The 22215-nt window shown below is 41.9% G+C and overlaps 1 protein-coding gene across 1 annotated transcript in view; it reads left to right on the forward strand.

Annotated features, from left to right (window-relative positions):
* The window catches only part of LOC105010060 (gamma-aminobutyric acid receptor subunit pi), a 68988-nt gene extending 58891 nt beyond the window's left edge, over positions 1-10097 (forward strand). Inside the window, exons 7-10 of the mRNA XM_013134278.4 lie at positions 5318-5455; positions 6026-6178; positions 6813-7003; positions 7351-10097. Coding sequence (XP_012989732.1) covers positions 5318-5455; positions 6026-6178; positions 6813-7003; positions 7351-7710 — 842 coding nt within the window. The 3' untranslated portion in view covers positions 7711-10097. The remainder of the gene's footprint in view (positions 1-5317; positions 5456-6025; positions 6179-6812; positions 7004-7350) is intronic.
* The last annotated feature ends 12118 nt before the right edge of the window (positions 10098-22215 follow it).

Below are 22215 nucleotides of genomic sequence, written 5' to 3' on the forward strand. Positions count from 1 at the left end.
GGGGCAGGCCATAGAGTGACCAAAAAACCCAGCCTCCTGAACAGATTCCCTTGCTGTGGCCCACAGTAATCAGCCATCTGCCCTACAGAGACTAACACGACGGTGCTCTCCACATCAAGACACCTCCGAACTGCTAACTGCTAATTAAACAGCTGTACTATACTACTTCAAAAAGCTCTACCCTTCATCTATCTCCTGACTTCTAGATAGATGCTTATACTATGTTGATGGAAAATGTGAACGTCATCTGTAAGTTCATGTATATCTTGTGCTCTTACCGCTCATATGCCTTAATCTCAGATACTCACCACTTATTGAATTATTAGTATCTTACTACTGCTGCATTCAAATGAATGATCTAAGAAAGTCTAAGATATTTCTAGTAATAATGTTATGGGATGTCAGCAAGTTATTGACTTCATGATTGTCATCATGTACAGTATGTTTGCTCTTTTCAAGGGATTTTATTAAAGATAGTGTTCAAGACATGTTAAAAAACAAAATATGCATGAAAATATTCCCCATTCAATCAATCAATTTCGAGGGCTGAGGTTTGTAAATCTCCGCTTGGCTCTTTTACCTCTTTCATGTTTTCGGGTGGGAGGGTAAACAATGAGCATGTTCTGTTCCCTCACTCTCTGGCTTCCTTCAAGGCTGGGATTAGTTTTTCTGTCTGTGGTATGTGATTCCCTGTGACCTGTGAAGGGGTTTGAATACTTTCCAAAGGCATTGCACTATAGATCTTTTACATTACTGGCGGCTATAGTTAGAAAAAGTATAAAGACGCTGTTTATAGAAAATCTTGAATTGTTATTCATTCTATCTGATATATTTCAGAATGAGGAACCTTCTAATCATCCGTCAGCAAGCACTCAATTCCATAATGTTGTGGAACTGCAGTGTTATAGTCAATGCAGTTGATTAAAAATAGATTGTCCATATCATTACAGGTTTTACTTTTGTTTTACGAAAATGAATAAAAGTTCACTCTCTGTTTAAGGCCTCATTGGAGATTTGCTGCCCCTGCTTTCCACCTGCAGCTGTTGACTTCTCTTGTAAAATGAGATGAAAACATTGTTGCGCTCTCGCTCAGTTTTAATGATGACAGTCCATTCATAACTTGTTATCCATAATTGCTTAATGGGTGCTCAATATGGCAACACCCAAACATTTTTCAGGGGTTGGATTCAAAACTGAAGTGAGATTGTGGGCAATTAATGAATAAAACAATGTAATGTTTATGCACAATGCAATGAGGAATACAACACTGGCCTACAACACTTGGCCATGGTATTTTAGCCATATACTGTACCATAAACCCCCAAGGAGTGTTATTTATATTTCAAAACGGTTAGAATATTACAACTTATTTTTGTCATGCCCAATGTAAATGGCCTCATATCATACACCCTTTAAGCCAATGAGCATTTAGGATGTGAAACAGCCGGTTTCTAAACATACTGCAGAGCTCTCTCTGCATGTGCCGCTATATGACGCAATGGCAACTGAAGAACTAAGGAGCTGTCCCTCTTTATTTATGCACTCCTTATTTGAAATGTTTTTTCCCTGCCCATTTTCCAAACACTCTTGAAACCCAACCTCTTCAGAGAGTGTCTTACTGTAAATAATCCCACAGCACCCCCATCACCCACCAACAAAAAACCCACGAACAGACATTCCTTGATCTAAAACTAGAATTTTGTCTTCCTTCCAGCATGAAGTCTGCTGTTAGTTATTTATTGAGGGAACTGCACTTACCATTACACATTTCTGTGTTTGTCAAATCTAGCCATCATGAGATGAATGCATTAATTGTAAGCATCCACAGAGTGCAATGTTTATGAAGTTAATTTTTTTAATGTCAACATAAAATCACATTCTAAATTGACTTCAGGTTTGGTGCGTTTTTGTGCCTGGGAATGTACTGACAAAAAAGAATACATGTGTATGGACGCATATCTCTGTGCGTGTGTCTGAGGGGGGTATTTATCGGAGAAAAACTGAAAAAATATATATATAACGGGCCAGCCCAGGTATGTCCATAAGTGGGTGTTCTTTATCCATTTATTTGATTATATACGAGCCAAAACTGGGTCATGACAAAAGCTGCCTCTAACTCATGGAAACATGTGACAGTGTCTGCCCCCGTCGGCCCAGCCTTTTATCCTTGGCTGGCCACAAAACCCTCTTCACGCTAGTCCGCCCTCGCCAGCCCTCCGCAAATTAGGATGACTCCTGCGTTGTCTCTAATGTGGCTGTTACATAAGCCTGTAGCTGCAGAGAGCCAACTAGGGAGGAACGCAGAGGGTTCAGAGCAGAAGTCCCTGTCTTCTCTGTTTCTCTCTCCCTTCCTATTTCTCGCTCACCTCTTTCAGTCTCTTCGTTTTTTCTCGTTCTTTTCATTTCTTCCTGCTTACTCTCTCTTCCTATTTCTACCTCTTTCTCTCGCTTTCACCTTTCATCTCCCTTTCCCTCGGATTGAACCGTCTCCCACTCTCTCGCGTCCTTGCTGTACTCTACTTTTTTTTCCACAGCGACAAGTCGTGCTAAGCTGAAGCCATATCGCTTCCGAAGCAACACATGCCAACAAAAAGAAATTCAGCCAGAGGGATCTGCTGTCCCACTCATCCCAGAGTAAAGGTTTTTTGCTTTTACATTACAGCCAGGTCAAAGTCCTGCTGTGTATCGCAGACACCCAATTTCATTTCAGCAGCACAGTGATCCCAGCGAGGCTGTGAGCATATCATTCTTCTGCCACAAATGGAACACCGCTCCCAGTCCTCCTTACACTCACAACAGGAAAGTTTAAAGACTAAAAATTATGAAAGGATGACAGTGACATATTTAGTGTCTGCAGGCTGGAGAAAAGGATTTGGGTTTTATAGCCATGTTCGATTGTTGCTTCGCGATAGGATAGGCTGCTCTAGTCGTATTTGTTTTTGTTTTGTAGATTTTTACATGTCTCAGTGCAGCCAATTTCAAGTGGAGTCTCTGTCATTGTCTCAGAGAGCAGGATATTTGAATAGGCAAAAAGCTTTCGCCTCTCCAGGCTTCAGGGGAGTGCACTTTTCGGGCTTCCGAGCATCTCAAGACAACCCTAATGTCCTAATGTAACTGTTCCCAGGCTATGGCACATAACTGCAGTGCCAGCACATGTTTCAAATTCACTTTGCACATTGCCCTGACCCTGGAGCCTCCAACAATAATGAGTTCCGCAATCTGTCTGAGAAAGGGCAAACATAACAGCGTACTGAATTTACAAGAAATATGTCTTGAGCCTCAGTGGCTTCAAAGTCTCTGTTGCTTTTCATCAGGGTGCTCTACATACTACATAGAACACACTTCCCTCAATAATGTACGACTCCCTGGGTTTCGTCTCACAGGAGACGTGGGAAGGCAGAGAGGCTATAGCCTAATGTGCCTCAAAATATGAGATAATCTGTCTGATACAATTCAGAGATCAGATTGTAAAACCTGCATGTGCCTCTGTATGTTTTTTTTTAAATACACTTTTTGGCACCCTGGGAATAGAATGACATGTTCTTTCTCTACAGCTCATAACACAAATGTTTGTGAAGTCAGCATTCTATGTGTGTCAACTATCTTGTTCTGGAAACGGCAAGAACCAAGGGGGCATGACAAAAGTGGCAGAGATATTTCAAATTGTTGTCAGTTGAGTCAGTGGTCAGTGTATGGAGTATTCCAGTTATTTTATCCGTTTATTGTTCCTAAATCAAATCAAATGTATTTATAAAGCCTTTTTTACATCACCAGATGTCACAAAGTGCTTTTACAAAACACCTGGCCTAAAAGAGATTGAAGTATGTTTTATAGAGTTTGCTCTTTTAATTAACTGTTTCAAAAAAATGCAGTTGTTTAGAAGTACAAAGGAAATTGAAATTATTGGAATTGGCATTCCCTACTGCATAATATTTAAAAGAAAAATTGGTGTGCCAATATAATCTCACTAGCTTGTGGTTGGCTAGTGAGCCTTTCATTTGGAAACAATAGTGTCTGGGATAGTTCTTTGACTTGGCCTTTCCAGTTAATAGAGATTTCTTCTCCAGTCACAGTCATCTTGCTTCTTATGATCCAGCGCCCTCTTCAGGCCAATAACTGAACTATGTCTAATAATGATAAAATCTCTTAAGGCAGGAATTATGTGAAAATAAATGTTTTGGAGCAGACCTCTGTTCAAATACTATGCATGTTAGGTTTTTCCAGTCCAGAGTAGCAGCTGGATGGACTATGTTCCATTTAAGATGTCTGTATTATTTTCATGTCAACAAGAAAGCTAGTTACAAACGCTTGAATACAATTTTCAATAGAACATGAATGCCAGGTCTTTTTCAGAGCTATACCCTTATTATCACAAAGAACTGTCTATCCTACAAAGTATCTTATGGCAAGTACATACAGTTTTAGGCAGAAAGAAAATGGTTAAGCAATGATATCCTCATTAGTGTTTTTCCATCTCTCACCCGAGGTATTGAATTAATGAGCACAGTAACATGGCACTCTGTCAAGCAGTGTTGTTGCTGGTGATAGTAGAATTGTTTAGCTGCCAGTGTGAGATGTTTTTAGCTGCTTCCCAATGACAAAACTATATTTTTTTATTCTGTTTTTGGAGCTGGAAGGACCTCAGAACCAGACATCCTACAACACCACTCATTCACTCCAGTACACATTGAGCAATACACGGTCTTAAGATGTGTAGCACAGGGAGTATCTGTCAGAAAAGTGTTCCACTATATCTCAGAAGTTGACATGTGATAGCTGACATTTTCACCCGTTTATACTATTAAAAATCTGGCAACAAAGACTTGTTCATCTAAATACAAATACCATAGTGTAAATACACTCTTAAAGGATGATGTCACAGTGCTTCACAATGATAAATGGAGGGCTGTGGCTAGTGCTAATGTTAATATTATGAATAAAACATAAACGTAAAGTCATTTGAATATAACATTAACACTGTGAAGCTTATTGCTATCATTTACTTTCTGCTCAGTAGCCAGCTCTCCTCTTATTCATTGAAACGTCTGTTTGTGTTTTTGTATGTGAAATAAACTGGTTTTGTGTGATGAAATGTTATTGCAAGACAGACGCTTAGTGTGATGGGCCTTTATTAACTAGACCTATGTCTTTGATTTGACTCCATCTTTCTTCTTTTCCTCAGTCTCACTCACTCTGTACTACCCTCCCTCTCTCTCTCCTTCTCTGTCTCTCTTTTTCCTCTTCCCTGTATCCCACTGTCGGTCTCCCTCTGTATCCATTTTTATCTTTGCCTTTCCGTCCGTCTCTCTGTCAACAGGGGGTTATAACATCAATGATGTGATGTTCTGTTGGACCAGAGGGAATGAGTCAGTCAGCGGTTTGGACACGTTGCGTCTGGCTCAGTACACCATCGAGGACCACTACACATCCGCGTCTGAGGCCATCTATGAAACCGGTAAGACCTTAACCTCCTACCCTTTTCTTTATCCTTTCACAAATATTGTTTGTCTACTGTTTCCATGAAGTCTCTTGTGACAGACAAAAGTATTAACTGGCAAGCGTGCGTGACACATTTAAATTCATGTGACCAAATTATATTTAACAATAAGAAGCTATTGGAAATTACACGCACAACCAGCAACTAATCAACTACAAATTAATTTGAATCCAGCTATGAATAATGGCCACATTTGAATTGATCGTTTGGTTGAAATTGAACTTTTGAGAATGCTGGGGTTCACGGCTTGTGTAAGAACACATGCAGCGCCATGAACGTCAAGTCCATTTTATGGTAGTTCATTTTCTTCATGAATATAATTCACTGATAGATCCCTATTAATGCCATGGCTAAATATGACTCCAAGTTAGTCATACGGAAGGATCTACCAGTATATAAAAATGATGAAAGCCCGGAAAAGCAATGTCCATGAGACACTTAAGACCTGTACCATTCTCTCTGGGTTCTGCTAACAAACTCATTCCCATGTCACCCTGTTGTTTATGTGGCTCTGTCTCTCTGACACAGGCCACTACCCCAAACTGATCTTCCACTTTGAGCTGAAGAGAAGCATTCTGTACTTCATCCTGGAGACATATGTTCCCTCCAGCCTACTGGTGGTCCTGTCCTGGGTCTCTTTCTGGATCAGCCAGTCCTCCGTCCCCGCAAGGATCTGTATTGGTAAATCACACTGCTCTTCCAATTCAGGGACCCACTAATCACAGCCGATTCAGCCCCCCCCCACCCCAAAATGTCCACATCTCTTCCATGGAAGACTGTTGTGAGCTCAAGCTTTTTCATACACTAAAATTGTCATGTGCAGGCATTTGGGACAATCTGGCAGTTCCACAAGTGAATTGGACTTTTGTAGTACTGTCCTGTTGCTTTAGCCAATGTATTTAGGCCAGGCAACTCAAATACTGTTTTCTACATGTCTGGAGGAAAATAAAGGTAATGAGCTGGCACCTACCCAGAAAAGTTAGTTGAGGTGCTGACTAAAAGAGATTAAACCCCCGGCTATAAACAGAAAGTTGCACACTCTGTATATGCTTCCAGTGATTTATTGGACGAAACCCTGTTTCAGCATTAAAGTGCCACGATGTTGAATCGGTGGGGGTGTTTTGCTCAGTAAATCACTAGGGGCTTATACACAGAATGTGCAACTTTCTTTTTGTTACAGACATGTATTACCAGATACTCATTAATCACGAGCATTGTAGCATTGTCACTGAACTGAGAGGAAAACTCCAGAACACTGAAGATGTTCTCAAACATTAAATAAATCATCCGACTACTGTGTTTGCTTTTGTGACAGGGGTGACCACTGTTCTGACCATGACCACTTTGATGATGGGCGCCAGGACATCTCTGCCCAACGCCAACTGTTTCATTAAAGCCATCGATGTGTACTTAGGCATCTGCTTCAGCTTCATCTTCGGTGCCCTGATTGAGTACGCCGTGGCCCACTTCTGCACCCTGAACCACCCCAACTCCAACATTGTCATGGTGAGGCCTTTGCCAATGTAATCGTCCACGGTGCGGGTGTTCTGGTCATCGCCATCATCACGGCCATTAGTGTTGTTTGCCGTCATTGCCGACGTTCACATCACGTTGGTGACCGGTGGCATTGTCGCTGTCATCGTCATCCCCTTCATCCCCAGTCATTATCAGAGCCTTCATCTCCATCGCCGCGTTTGGTCCGCTGCGATGACGGCGGTTGAACGTTCGGATGGACGTACGTCCCGCCTTATCCCCGAGTGTAATTTCAGATGATTGCGTAAGTGGTTTGCGACGAGAGTAAGCTAATCTTGACTCCTCCTTTCACCCCCTCACCTTACCCCCACCCCACCCAGTACGCTCATCAGATGGGAGGTTTCGACGAGGAGATGAACGGCATGGTCACCACCATTGCCGCGGAAAACAACCGGGCCAAGAGGCGCAAGGAGAAGGCTGCAGCATCCTTAGCGGCAACGGCGGAGCTGGAACTGGGCCCATCCAGCCCCAACAGCAGCGAGCCCATGCCCGAGCCCCCTGAAGAGAACCCAAACAGCTGTCTAACAGTCCTGGACCTCCTCCGCAAGGTCACGCGCAAGGCTGCAAACTGTTGCCACGTGGAGAACCCCCACTTAATAGATAACTACTCCAGGATGACCTTTCCCCTTTCGTTTATATTCATCAACCTGCTCTACTGGACATATTACCTGTACTTGTAACACACAGGGGTGTGTCTCTGTGTGCGGGTTGGGTTGGTGGATGTCTGAAGCTGTGTATTTCTGTGTGCGACTGCAATTCGTTAAAATGTTTTTTGTTTTCTGAAACAAGGCAGACTTTTACATTAACTGTTGATGAGTGGGGCGTTGTGAATGGCGGACCACCAGCCACGGTACATCCTGTGTCCATGCCACATTTATTCAACCTGATTCAACTCATCACCATTGTTGTCAACCTGTATGTTCTATCAGTTCTTTGTCTGCTGGTTTTTGCTTTAAGAAGTTACTGGCACAGAGCAGAGATTAGAGTGGCTGGCTGCACTCTGCAATGGTGTTTTGTTGATTACCGAGTTCCTTACTGTGAAGGGAAGTCGACAGAGTACTAGCTTGGTCCCCACTTGGTCTACTCTTTCTCTGTCTCTTTCCCTCTCCCTGTGTCTCTAATTATTGTGATTATTCTGTATATCCAGCGGCCTTGGCTCCCTTCAATACATAATGAAAATTGACAATCAATGAAGGCCACCATAAACCAATTTGATTTCCTGTATGTTTTACAAGAGAGACAATGGTCAAACCCCTTAAATGGACAGGAATAAGGCAATGAAATGGTGAAAATATACAGCCTTGCAGATTTGAGAGTAACAGTATTTTGTAAGTGGAGCAGGTAGGTAGTATTTCCCGCTGTGCTTAGTGATACATGCGGTCTTAATGGTACAGATAGTACATTTGATTATATATTTTAGGACACTTCAGTAACGGTCAAGCGGCTAAGGTATTTTAATAAGATCATCAACAATCATCTGTTCACCCTCTGGGTAAGGATTGAATGAATATGCAAAGCTTGTCCTTTTCCTCTGATATGGGAGTGTCCTGTGTGATGATGACTAAATTCCCCATCATGTTCTCACACACAAGTTATAACTTAAGGACCAAAGATTTTTATTTGATTTGTAGTCCTTTACGGTTCCCTTTTGACTGTTTTGCAATTTGTATAACTATTTCTTGTGTGAAAGTTGAAAGTAATAGCATGCTATATAAGCATGACACAGGAACACTTCAACATTTCGCAGTCCTGTGCAGACAAAAACTGTCTCAAACTTAATGCATGTTTGTTTATTCCCTTAAATAAAATATTACATGCATTTTTCTTTTACAATGCTTTCACCCATTTCCGTATAAATCACTTACCACCACATAGTATAGAATAATAACATATGGTCTGTTCATATGTATTATGAGGATAGCAATGCATTAATTTGATGTACATAATGGACGTATATTTGCAAGAATTGGCCATAAAGAAACATTTACAGTACTTGCAAAAACATTTGTTTTAGTGTTGTTTTTAGCAAAATGATTTTTATATATTTTTTTCTTGTGTTTCTTTCCGAAATGCAATCCAGTGCATTTACTTCTAACATGGTCTTGCTTCAGTGCATTCAAATGAAACTAATTATTTAAATGATGCAATATCATTGGTTATGAGCTACTGAATCCTATGCTTTCTGTTTTGTTTTGCACGTCAACAATAACTTTATTTTTCTGTTTCTTTACTATTTTGTGTATTTCATGAGGTTGTTGGCATAACTATGGAATACAGAAAGTGTGTGGTCACACAATCTAAATGGAGGCCATCTAAAACATACAGCATTATAGACAACAGTCCTTTTTACAGGAGACAAACATAGGTATTTATATTGAATATACATTTACTGTTAAACTGACTACAGTTTACTGTTAGGGCGTATTTATAAAACCTATTAGAATGTCTTTTAAAGAATACCAATACCAATGCCAAAATGGAGCCAAAGAATCCACTCAAACCACCATGAAAATATTCCCTTTGTTTCCCAAGAATCCCAGCTATTACCTTTCCACTTACAACTTGTGTTTCAATACGTTTGCTATTCACTGATGTTGTCACGGGAGCAATGCTCTCGATCATCAAGACCCCTTATTTTGACAAAATGTGTCACCTCTCCTTGACTACGTCATAAATGATTTTGCAGCACTCTATGGAGAAACAGCTGTCATGGCAGGACACATGATATACCGGACACAGGTACATCAAGCCAAGGCAACTAACCAGACCAATGAGGATGTACTAAAGTATAATCCCTCCCCTCCCCACTTGTTTCTGACAGACTGATTGGCCAACGCAGAAAGTACCGATTTTTTAATCATTTTTTGGGACGTTGAATGGCAACGCATGAGAGTGACATGTTATGGACAGTTCCTGGGAGAGCATCCTGTAAAATGTGTTTATACTGTAACATTTGGATATAGGTTATTTTGTTTGCTTAAATTGTTGTAAATATATAGTTACACATTGCATGTTCAGTTGATGTTTCAATATTGATCAGGGTAATAAAATAAACTGCCTAAAATCATGCAAAAGTTTTTACTTGAAATAATTTCGGTCACCACTTAGTTGGGAGTGTACAGCTCTACCATAGTATAGTAATAGGTTTTCCTCAGCATTTAAAAAAAATTAAAACTTCAATAATTTAGCTATTTGTGAAAATAAACAGCCTCTAATACAGTTAAGAAATAAACACCACAAGAAAAACAACATGGAAACTACTTGAGTTGGTATTGGAATGAACAGCAAACCATGTTGCAAGGATCGGGTAGAGGCCTTCTACAGGAATAAATTACGTTTATTTGTTCTATGTCCTCCAATGTAATGCATCCACTCCTAATCACTATCAAAAGGGATCAGACCATTATAACCATTATAAACACAGTTCAGAAATAAACATGGCAAGAAAGACAACACTGTGGCTCCATTGCATCCAAACATAACTATCATCACCAAAACACCAAAACAACCAATTATTATGTGTATTGTTGAGATGACATTACAGCTAGCTAGTTATCTAACTGGAATATAAGCTTTTCTTTGTTAACACACGAAGACCCATAATCCATACGTTCCATATTTTTTGTGGTTCATCCATCCATTAACAGGACAACTGTGAATCTGGATCTTTAATGTAAGTTAATTTGAGTACAGTAGATGTCTTTATCCTGAGCTGATTATGTCAGTAATCTTACAAAAACATCGGGCAAAACTAAAACTTTCTCTCACTGTCTATTTCACCAGCACTGATCAGATGTACTGATACCTCTTGGCTACCGTGCTAGCTGGGTGCTGTTTTTGCATCCATGATACTCATGCATTGCCCTGGGACTTAATTTGTTCTTTTTTGTCAAGATCAAAGCAGTTATCCTGAGAGACTTACAGCATAGCATATGTTTAGATACTTTTCGATTTTCTTTTGCATTTAAACGGCATGTACTTTAGAGGCATGTTTCATAATGTCTAAACAATTAAATACGGTTTCACAGTCAGTGTTACAGAGCAGCAGGAAGAAATATGGAATATCTTCACAGTCTATGGCACAGGTGTCAAACCGGTTCCACGGAGGGCTGAGTGTCTGTAGGTTTTCGCTCTCACCTTGTACCTGATTGATTAATTAGTTCACTAATTGGTTAATTTCTACCCCCACCTGGTTGTTCAGGTCTGACCTGGGAACCAATTTAAAGGAAAACCCAAAGACCTGCAGACACTCGGCCCTCCGTGGAACCGGTTTGACACCCCTGGTCTATGGAGTCTGAATACTGACTAAGTCAAATGCACAATACCTATGAGATCTGGGCTATGAATAATCACATTCTAGGAATGCAGATAATTACATTATATGGCTATTGATGGAAGGTAACTTGGTGAAAATTTGCTTTTGCTATCATCGTACAAATAATTGCCTAATCAGAGCATGCTCAAAATATTCATTCAAGCAAACAAATTAATTAAGAAACATGTTGCTGATTTCCTCCTAAAAACAATATCCCCATTCCCAGTGATACCACCCCATGAGTCCCACTGATACTGTCCTACTGCTCCTACATGTGTTGCATTGACATTGATATAGATGTGTCATCATTCAACAGCAAAACAAATGGGCAACATCTAATACAAACCTGAGGACAATTCCACATTACGGGTAAAAAAGCCAATTGTATTTTGAGACAAAAACAGGCCACATTGGAAAGTGCTAATGAAATGTTTTATGGATGGGGCAGTATCATCTAAAACTATAGTTATTTAGAGAAATGTTTCTGCATGGCACAACTCAGTGGACCCGTTTCTGATTAGCAAGAACATTTATTTTCAATTTTGTCATCACTTTCTTATTTTCTCTGCATCCTTTTTTTAACACATAAGAAACCAATTGTGCCTGGTACATCTTAATTTTGTTTTTTTTTAATTTGTTATTACACTTTGCATTCATAGGAAACTTTTTATGCATGTGATATCTCAGTTGACCATCACATTGAGCCCTATTTTCTATTAACATTATATTTACTCTGTCTTCTTGTTTTACACATCAGAAACATTTCACACATGGCATATCTCACTTGACTTGCTTTTGTGAATAAGTCAGATAAGAGTCGGTAGATAACAAGTATCAAAGAAATTGCATTCTGTCTGTGAGATTAACATCACAAACTGTTAATAAAACAAAGGCTCATTTCATTGAATCTAAAAACAGAAACATCCCAGAGTGATCAATGAGGGATGAACATTGTTTGTTTTGCAGGGACATTTTTGCATTGTGTTAGGGCACCAGTCATAGAATAAAGATAACCAATATATACTTTGATCAACAAATGATTTATCCCTCATCTATACTGATAAAGTAGGTCCATTCGGCATTATAAAATGTCATTGTAAAAAACAACTAGTGCTATATACCTCTCATAAGGCTACTGCGCTAAATATGCAATTGGATTTTTTTATTCTCAAGCACAGACTAGTGGGTCAACATGCTCACATCCTGTATGCTAACTTTTGAGATCACTACTCTTGCTTACCATTACAGTTGTTTTTAAATGTATATGCCACATTTCCTCAAACTAACAGGTGACAGTTAACACTACTACCTAAAACCCTGAGATTGTAAAGCAAAACTATAAGTTTTTTTTGTTATCCACACAAAACACAAAAATGCATATATCATTTTTTAAAACATAAACCATAAGGACCTTTATTCACAGTATCAACTGCCATTGTGTCACAATATAATGATAAATGTTTAGTAAATACACCAAAGTTTTGACTATAGTTACTGTCAAGCAGCTTTTTCAGTTTCAATAGAATGAACCACTTTGTACTCCAAGTTTACATTTCAAAAAATACTCATTATGAAAACAACATGCATACATTTTAACACAGTATCATGAATGCCATTCCCCTCTTTAAAAGTTATTCAAAGAAACGACTAGACAGCATAATAAACACATGGAAATATATCAGTTAGATGTAAATGCTAAATGCATATTCCATCCATCCATCATCTTCCGCTTATCCGGGGCCGGGTCGCGGGGGCAGCAGTCTAAGCAGGGATGCCCAGACTTCCCTCTCCCCAGACACTTCCTCTAGCTCTTCCGGGGGGACACCGAGGCGTTCCCAGGCCAGCCGGGAGACATAGTCCCTCCAGTGTGTCCTAGGTCTTCCCCGGGGTCTCCTCCCGGTGGGACGGGACCGGAACACATTCCCAGGAAGGCGTTCCGGAGGCATCTGAAACAGATGCCCCAGCCACCTCAGCTGACCCCTCTCGATGTGGAGGAGCAGCGGCTCTACTCTGAGCTCATCCCGGGTGAACGAGCTTCTCACCCTATCTCTAAGGGATCGCCCAGCCACCTTGCGGAGAAAGCTCATTTCGGCCGCCTGTATCCGGGATCTTGTCCTTTCAGTCATGACCCAAAGCTCATGACCGTAGGTGAGAGTAGGAACGTAGATTGACCGGTAAATCGAGAGCTTTGCCTTGCGGCTCAGCTCTTTCTTCACCACGACAGACCGATACATCGACCGCATTACTGCAGAAGCTGCACTGATCCGTCTGTCAATCTCCCGTTCCATCCTTCCCTCACTCGTGAACAAGACCCCTAGATACTTAAACTCCTCCACTTGAGGCAGGCACTATCCACCAACCTGAAGTGGGCAAGCCACCCTTTTCCGACTTAGGACCATGGCCTCGGATTTGGAGGTACTGATTTTCATCCCCACCGCTTCACAATCGGCTGCAAACCGTCCAAGTGCATGCTGAAGGTCCTGGCTGGAAGGGGCCAATACGACAACATCATCCGCAAAGAGCAGAGACGAAATCGTGTGGTCCCCAAACCTGAAACCCTCCGGCCCCTGGCTGCGCCTAGAAATTCTGTCCATAAAAATTACGAACAGAACCGGTGACAAAGGGCAGCCCTGCCGGAGTCCAACATGTACAGGGAACAAGTCTGACTTACTGCCGGCAATGCGGACCAAGCTCCTGCTTCAGTCGTACAGGGACCTGAAAGCCCTTAGCAAAGGACCCAGGACCCCATATTCCCGAAGCACCCTCCACAGGATGCCGCGAGGGACACAGTCGAATGCCTTCTCCAAATCCACAAAACACATGTGGATTGGTTGGGCAAACTCCCATGAACCCTCCATCACCCTGTAGAGGGTATAGAGCTGGTCCAGTGTTCCACGGCCTGGACGAAAACCACACTGTTCCTCCTGAATCCGAGGTTCTACTATCGGCCGTATTCTCCTCTCCAGAACCCTGGCATAGACTTTCCCGGGGACGCTGAGAGGTGTGATCCCCCTATAGTTGGAACACACCCTCCGGTCCCCCTTCTTAAAAAGAGGGACCACCAACCCGGTCTGCCATCCCAGAGGCACTGTCCCCGACTGCCACACGATGTTGCACAGGCGTGTCAGCCAAGACAGCCCCACAACATCCAGAGACTTGAGGTACTCAGGGTGGATCTCATCCACCCCCGGCGTCTTGCCACCGAGGAGTTTCTTAACCACCTCTGTGACTTCAGCCCGGGTGATGGACGAGTCCACCTCTGAGCCCTCCTCCTCTGCTTCCTCAATGGAAGACGTGACGGCGGGATTGAGGAGATCCTCGAAGTACTCCTTCCACCGCCCGACAACATCCCCAGTTGAGGTCAACAGCTGCCCACATCTACTGTAAACAGCGTTGGTAGGGCACTGTTTCCCTCTCCTGAGGCGCCAGATGGTTTGCCAGAATCTCTTCGAGGCCAGCCGATAGTCCTTTTCCATGGCCTCACCGAACTCCTCCCAGGCCCGAGTTTTTGCCTCCACAACCACCCGGGCTGCAGTCCGCTTGGCCTGTCTCTGGATGTTGTGGCGCTATCTTGGTTGACACGCCTCTGCAGCATCGCATGGCAGTCGGGGACAGTGCCTCTGGGATGGCAGGCCGGGGTGGTGGTCCCTCTTTTTAAGAAGGGGGACCGGAGGGTGTGCTCCAACTACAGGGGGATCACACTTCTCAGCCTCCCCGGGAAAGTCTATGCCAGGGTACTGGAGAGGAGAATACGGCCGATAGTAGAACCTCGGATTCAGGAGGAACAGTGTGGTTTTCGTCCGGGCCGTGGAACACAAGACCAGCTCTATACCCTCTACAGGGTGCTGGAGGGTTCATGGGAGTTTGCCCAAACAATCCACGTGTTTTGTGGATTTGGAGAAGGCATTCGACTGTGTCCCTCGCGGCATCCTGTGGAGGGTGCTTCGGGAATATGGGGTCCTGGGTCCTTTGCTAAGGGCTGTCAGGTCCCTGTACGACCGAAGCAGGAGCTTGGTCCGCATTGCCGGCAGTAAGTCAGACTTGTTCCCTGTACATGTTGGACTCTGGCAGGGCTGCCCTTTGTCACCGGTTCTGTTCGTAATTTTTATGGACAGAATTTCTAGGCGCAGCCAGGGGCCAGAAGGTGTCAGGTTTGGGGACCACACAATTTCGTCTCTGCTCTTTGCGGATGATGTTGTCGTGTTGGCCCCTTCAAAACAGGACCTTCAGCATGCACTGGGACGGTTTGCAGCCGAGTGTGAAGCGGTTGGGATGAAAATCAGTACCTCCAAATCCGAGGCTATGGTCCTCAGTTGGAAAAGGGTGGCTTGCCCAAGTATCTAGGGGTCTTGTTCACAAGTGAGGGAAGGATGGAACGGGAGATTGACAGACAGATCGGTGCGGCTTCTGCAGTAATGCGGTCGATGTATCAGTCTGTCGTGGTGAAGAAAGAGCTGAGTCGTAAAGCGAAGCTCTCGATTTACCGGTCAATCTGGTCCTACTCTCACCTATGGTCATGAGCTTTGGGTCATGACTAAAAGGACAAGATCCCGGATACAGGCGGCCGAAATGAGCTTTCTCCGCAGGGTGGCTAGGCAATCCCTTAGAGATAGGGTGAGAAGCTCGGTCACCCGGGAGGAGCTATGAGTAGAGCCGCTGCTCCTCCACATCGAGAGGGGTCAGCTGAGGTGGCTTGGGCATCTGTCCTGGATGCCTCCTGGACGCCTTCCCGGGAAGGTGTTCCGGTCCCGTCCCACCGGGAGGAGACCCCGGGGAAGACCTAGGACACGCTGGAGGTACTATGTCTCCCGTCTGGCCTGGGAATGCCTCGGTGTTCCCCCGGAAGAGCTGGAGGAAGTGTCTAGGGAGAGGGAAGTCTGGGCATCTCTGCTTAGACTGCTACCCCCGCGACCCGGCCCGGATAAGCGGAAGAAGATAGATGGATGTCAAAACTTTATTCAGGGGTGAATAATTATTTAATCTGTTTTTGAAATGATTCAGAAAAGTCACGTTTAGAAACAGAACATGTATTTAGATGTTAATTGACTATAAACTAGAGTTATACTTACCACTATTAAACCACTATTAACACCTCCCATATACAAATACAATATGGGCAACATTTGTAACTCTTTATTAACGGGATGAAAGAGTACTCTGGTAAATCCGAAACAGTCCCGCTGCCCTATGCACTTTGAATGCTCTCAGTTGTAATTTCTTTTTAATATAGCACTGAAGGGGCTGCTACTTGTTCATTCAGATTGAACATTCGTTTGCCTGATTTAGGATCAACTTTGATTGTCCAACAGAGGATGATTTCTGATTAAACTTTGATTGTCCAACAGGCAAAAGATCCCAGCAAAACAAAACAGCAACCGCAAGTGATTGGTTATATTTGAGGGTAAGAAAGAGCTGAGCCGCAAGGCGAAGCTCTCGATTTACCGGTCAATCTACGTTCCTACTCTCACCTATGGTCATGAGCTTTGGGTCATGACCGAAAGGACAAGATCCCGGATACAGGCGGCCGAAATGAGCTTTCTACGCAGGGTGGCTGGGCGATCCCTTAGAGATAGGGTGAGAAGCTCGGTCACCCGGGAAGAGCTCAGAGTAGAGCCACTGCTCCTCCACATCAAGAGGGGTCAACTGAGGTGGCTTGGGCATCTGTTCCAGATGCCCCCTGAACGCCTTCCCGGGCCCGTCCCGCCCGTCCCACCTGGCCCCGGATAAGCGGAAGAAGATGGATGGATGGATTACATAAATAACTTAACTAATGTGTTACACTGATCGTTACATTTGAAAAGTAGTCTGACTACTGTAACACGTTACTTAGTAATGCATTACCCCCAACACTGATCACAGCACATGGACGCAGCAGGTGTGATCAGGGCTTAAGCTTTAGTCATGCTAGGTTGGAATGTATTGTTCAGCAGCATTAGTGCATTGTTACAGTGACAAAATTTACTTGACACATCTGTAATGTCACTAGGCTCAGCTGGCTCACATCCTCTTGGTAGGCAGGCACATTTGTATTCAGAAATTAATATACTTGATAACTCGTTCTCCTAAGTGTCACAGTTAATAAAGGCCAAAATACACTCACCTAAAGGATTATTAGGAACATTCTCATTAATGCAATTATCTAATCAACCAATCACATGGCAGTTGCTTCAATGCATTTAGGGGTGTGGTCCTGGTCAAGACAATCTCCTGAACTCCAAACTGAATGTCAGAATGAGAAAGAAAGGTGATTTAAGCAATTTTGAGCGTGGCATGGTTGTTGGTGCCAGACGGGCCAGTCTGAGTATTTCACAATTTGCTCAGTTACTGGATTTTCACGCACAAACCATTTCTAGGGTTTACAAAGAATGGTGTGAAAAGGGAGAAACATCCAGTATGGGGCAGTCCTGTGGGCGAAAATGCCAGGCTGATGCTAGAGGTCAGTAGAGAATGGACCGACTGATTCAAGCTGATAGAAGAGCAACTTTGACTGAAATAACCACTCGTTACAACCGAGGTATGCAGCAAAGCATTTGTGAAGCCACAACACGCACAACCTTGAGGCGGATGGGCTACAACAGCAGAAGATCCCACGGGGTACCACTCATCTCCACTACAAATAGGAAAAAGAGGCTACAATTTGCACAAGCTCACCAAAATTGGACAGTTGAAGACTGGAAGAATGTTGCCTGGTCTGATGAGTCTCGATTTCTATTGAGACATTGAGATGGTAGAGTAAGAATTTGGCATAAACAGAATGAGAACATGGATCCATCATGCCTTGTTTCCACTGTGCAGGCTGCTGGTGGTGTTGTAATGGTGTGGGGGATGCTTTCTTGGCACACTTTAGGCCCCTTTAAATGCCACGGCCTACCTGAGCATTGTTTCTGACCATGTCCATCCCTTTATGACCACCATGTACCCATCCTCTGATGGCTACTTCCAGCAGGATAACTGCCACCATGTCACAAAGCTCGAATCATTTCAAATTGGTTTCTTGAACATGACAATGAGTTCACTGTACTGAAATGGCCCCCACAGTCACCAGATCTCAACCCAATAGAGCATCTTTGGGGTGTGGTGGAACGGGAGCTTCGTGCCCTGGATGTGCACCCCACAAATCTCCATCAACTGCAAGATGCTATCCTATCAATATGGGCCAACATTTCTAAAGAATGCTTTCAGCACCTTGTTGAATCAATGCCACATAGAATTAAGGCAGTTCTGAAGGCGAAAGGGGGTCAAACACAGTATTAGTATGGTGTTCCTAATAATCCTTTAGGTGAGTGTACACTTGGCATTGTGTATCATTTCTCATTGTAAAATATTATAAAGTGGTACGACAAGAAAGGAAGCTCAGCTAACTTATTGGTCAGATTCACAAGCACATAGTGTATATAAACAGTTGGCTATTTCCCCTTCGAGAAAAATGTAGGTGTTTATTTTATATATGATTTTGGGGGTTTGGCCTTGGACCCTCTAGAAGTCTGTGCATGGGCCTGATTGCATGCCATGAATGGATTCAACATAAAAAAAATCCATTGATGCATGACTCAAGAAAATATACATTGTGAAGTTAATTAAATCCTAGGCCTTGATAGATATGAAAGACTTGATGAATATATTTATTGGTGACAGCAGTAAACGTTTTTGTGGTTTCCTTTTGATGTTCATTTTGATTTCTTGTTTGTTGGAGTTATAGTATCACACAGACAAACTTGTAGATATTTCAGAAGTTCTGAAATTGACAAACATACCATATAAGTAACTAGTATATATTTTGTATTTGCAAAATTGTGACGCATTGGCCCTTTTGCTTACAGTACAGAAAAACACATTTCATACTGTGCTTCATATATATTACAATGAGTATACCTGTTTGGTTATCCCAGACTGTATTATCTTGTCAATACATATGTCGGAAGTATTCATGACAATACTCTGTTTTTATGCAGATCTTATCCCAAAATAAACCAGCACTTCATTTTGCAAAAGAATTGGGCTGTTTTACAAAATGAGTTAGTTTGTAGAAATCTTTCAAACCAATTGAGAAATTCTGAACATAGCTCTTACCTGCCGTCTGGTTGTTCCAATGGCATCCCTTCCTGTGGATTGTACTTTTAACTTCTCCTCTTAATTTAATTTACCATAAATGTTTAGCATTTTTACACTATTTAAATATTTAATTTCTTCAGTACATTTAGGAAAAGTCACCATCAACACAGCAACATGATGCAGCTGGATTGGATTTCTCTACAGCTATGGTAGCTTAAACAGCTTGGAGGGCACCAGCAAGCAATCTTTGAGTCAATCTCTTTATTTGCTTTCTGATCTGCTAGCAAAAGATGACTGTTGCTGGCTGTCATGCAGTGCTAATGGAAAAGGTTTAGCTAGCAGGCTAGTTAGATAACAATCTTTCATACTGATTTGCTTGTAAATTGGCTGTACGTTTCATAGATGCCTGTAGTCATCCTTTAATTTGAAGTGATACATTTACAAATATTTTGGTCTGAGTTCACATTGCCAGGAATAGGCTGGCTTCCTGGGGCCTCATTGTGACATCACATCCCTTGTAAAACTGTCTCACAAACATTTTGGAATTCTGACTAGTTTAATAATACCACATAAAAAGAAAAGAGGTTGAACTTTGCATTGGGACTTGCATATACTAATCCAAATCAGTGTTACTCATGGTATGTTACATTCATGCTACTTACAGCTGGCCAAATTTAAAAGTGCACTACAGTTACATGCTCATCCATCTGAAACGTTTTCCTGCTGAATAGTCCTATCTTGCAAAGAAATAATTTTAAAGAAGACTAATTATGAGCTTCAACCGATCTTTGTATAATAAAACAGAGAATGCAGTGCACACTTCTCCTAAATGCCCTGCTGCACACCCTAATTCCATGTTGTTTGGGACTGTCGTTGAATGTACAACGTCTCAGACAGGTTAAGGTCATCTTATAATGATAGATAGAATATGTAGGCAAAATGGTAGAGCATTTAAATTTCAACCAGGTGATCATGTGACTGGAGTCAAGCTTTAACCATGTTCTTATTTGTATGCCTTTATCTTCTACGTATCCTTGTACATTTATACTTTCATGTAAACTGATCACTTTTCTATACCCCATGCTCTATTGTTGTACACTTTATACTGTACACTGTATGATGCTGTATATGGTTTGGATTAGTAATTTTCATGAATGTATTGTGTGAGTGTTGCATTATTAAAGTATTTTTAAACAAACTCTTGCACTTCTGTGTTCATTATACCTTAATTAAAAATCCATAGGTTATATTTCCTAGCCGTCAGTGTTTGTAAAGAATAAGCACTTCTGTGTTCATTATTGGTGTGACGTGTACATAGAAAAATAATTATTTAAACAGTCACAGTACTAAATCAAATCAGATAAACCAATTAACCCTGTAATATGATATCATGTCCTTCAAACAGAGGCAGCGTCACTGTATGGATCTATTGTCTACCAAAGCCACAAGGTGGTGGTATCAACTCAGATTTAAACCAAACTGCAACTGCAGTCCAAGGAGATGCTCTTCAGTTGATACATTTTATAAACTGAAAGTAATTAAACCAGTATCAACAGTTGAGGAACCTCTTTAATGTTACAGGAATATAGAGCAAAGCTCTAATATAAAAGTATTAAGGTACGTTATCCCAAATGTACTGATGTTATGGAAACACTCAAAATGACCTTTTAAATGTGAAGGCCATGTTTCAGTTGTTCTTAGTGGTGTTACATTCATCTGATGAAACATCACCTGGTTGCTACATTTGTTGTACAGATTTACTAATTTCACTTTCATTTCCTCTCACTGAAGGACCTTTTCAGGAACAAATGTGTCTTCAGATTCAGCATGAGATCTTTCCAGTACATTTGGATTAGATTTCTTCTATTTCCTATGACCATAATAAACACATGCCTATTCTTGGAAGTTAGTATAATTCCAATCAGTGTTCCATGTGTCTGCCAATTTTCTTCCCCCTGCATTTGTAAATCAACACCATCCAGTTGAATGCTATCTTACAGTAAATGGACAGTATCAACCAAGCTCCCTTTCTTTTCTCTATCTCTCCTAATTCTCTATCTTTACTTTTTCTCTTTCTTTTTCTCTGTCCTTCTGTTCTGTTATTGTTAGAATAGGACTATAGAAGACCCATTGAGCGGAGTCTAGCTGGTGTTGCTGGAGTGGCTCCTAATCTCCTCTGAAATCTGTGTTGTTCCCTGTCCACTGAAAACCATGTAATTGGACTGGAATGAGAGACAGGAGTAAAGGCTTGTTTATGTAACCATTTTCTGAAGAGGCACTGTGATAAAACTACTGAACTAGCCGTCTTTCTCCAGACTTCCAGAGAGGGCATACAATGATGGTTATGTCACAGGTGAATGGGTTAAATTACCCATAGGCCTTTTCACATTGCATTGTTCTTAGCCCTGGGCTATTTTAGGCCCATGGTTAAGTCTGACCCCTGACTAGCTTTGCATTACAGTGGTCACACAGTAAATGTTAACCCTGCTGTAAACTTTCACCAAAGGTGGAAAAAAGTACCAAGTATAAGTACTCAACTGGGTTTGGCTATTTTCAACACTTTAGGTAAGTATCTAATTAAGATCTGAGTAATGAGGTAAAGGGAGTTCAAAACTAACCAGGGATAAATTAAACAAAAAGGAAGCGTGTAAATGTTCAATTAATGTCACTGGTTTGTTATGAATTCTGTTTCTCTGGTCATTTTGCTCTAACAGGAACTTCGCAAAACTGGTGAACACAGTTTTGCGAAGTACTTTTACTTTGTACTTTTTCCCACTTCAGGCTTTAACTCTGGGCTAATGATTCACACTTGTATTCC

The sequence above is a fragment of the Esox lucius genome, chromosome 6 (assembly GCF_011004845.1).
Source record: "Esox lucius isolate fEsoLuc1 chromosome 6, fEsoLuc1.pri, whole genome shotgun sequence".
Classification (NCBI taxonomy): domain Eukaryota; kingdom Metazoa; phylum Chordata; class Actinopteri; order Esociformes; family Esocidae; genus Esox; species Esox lucius.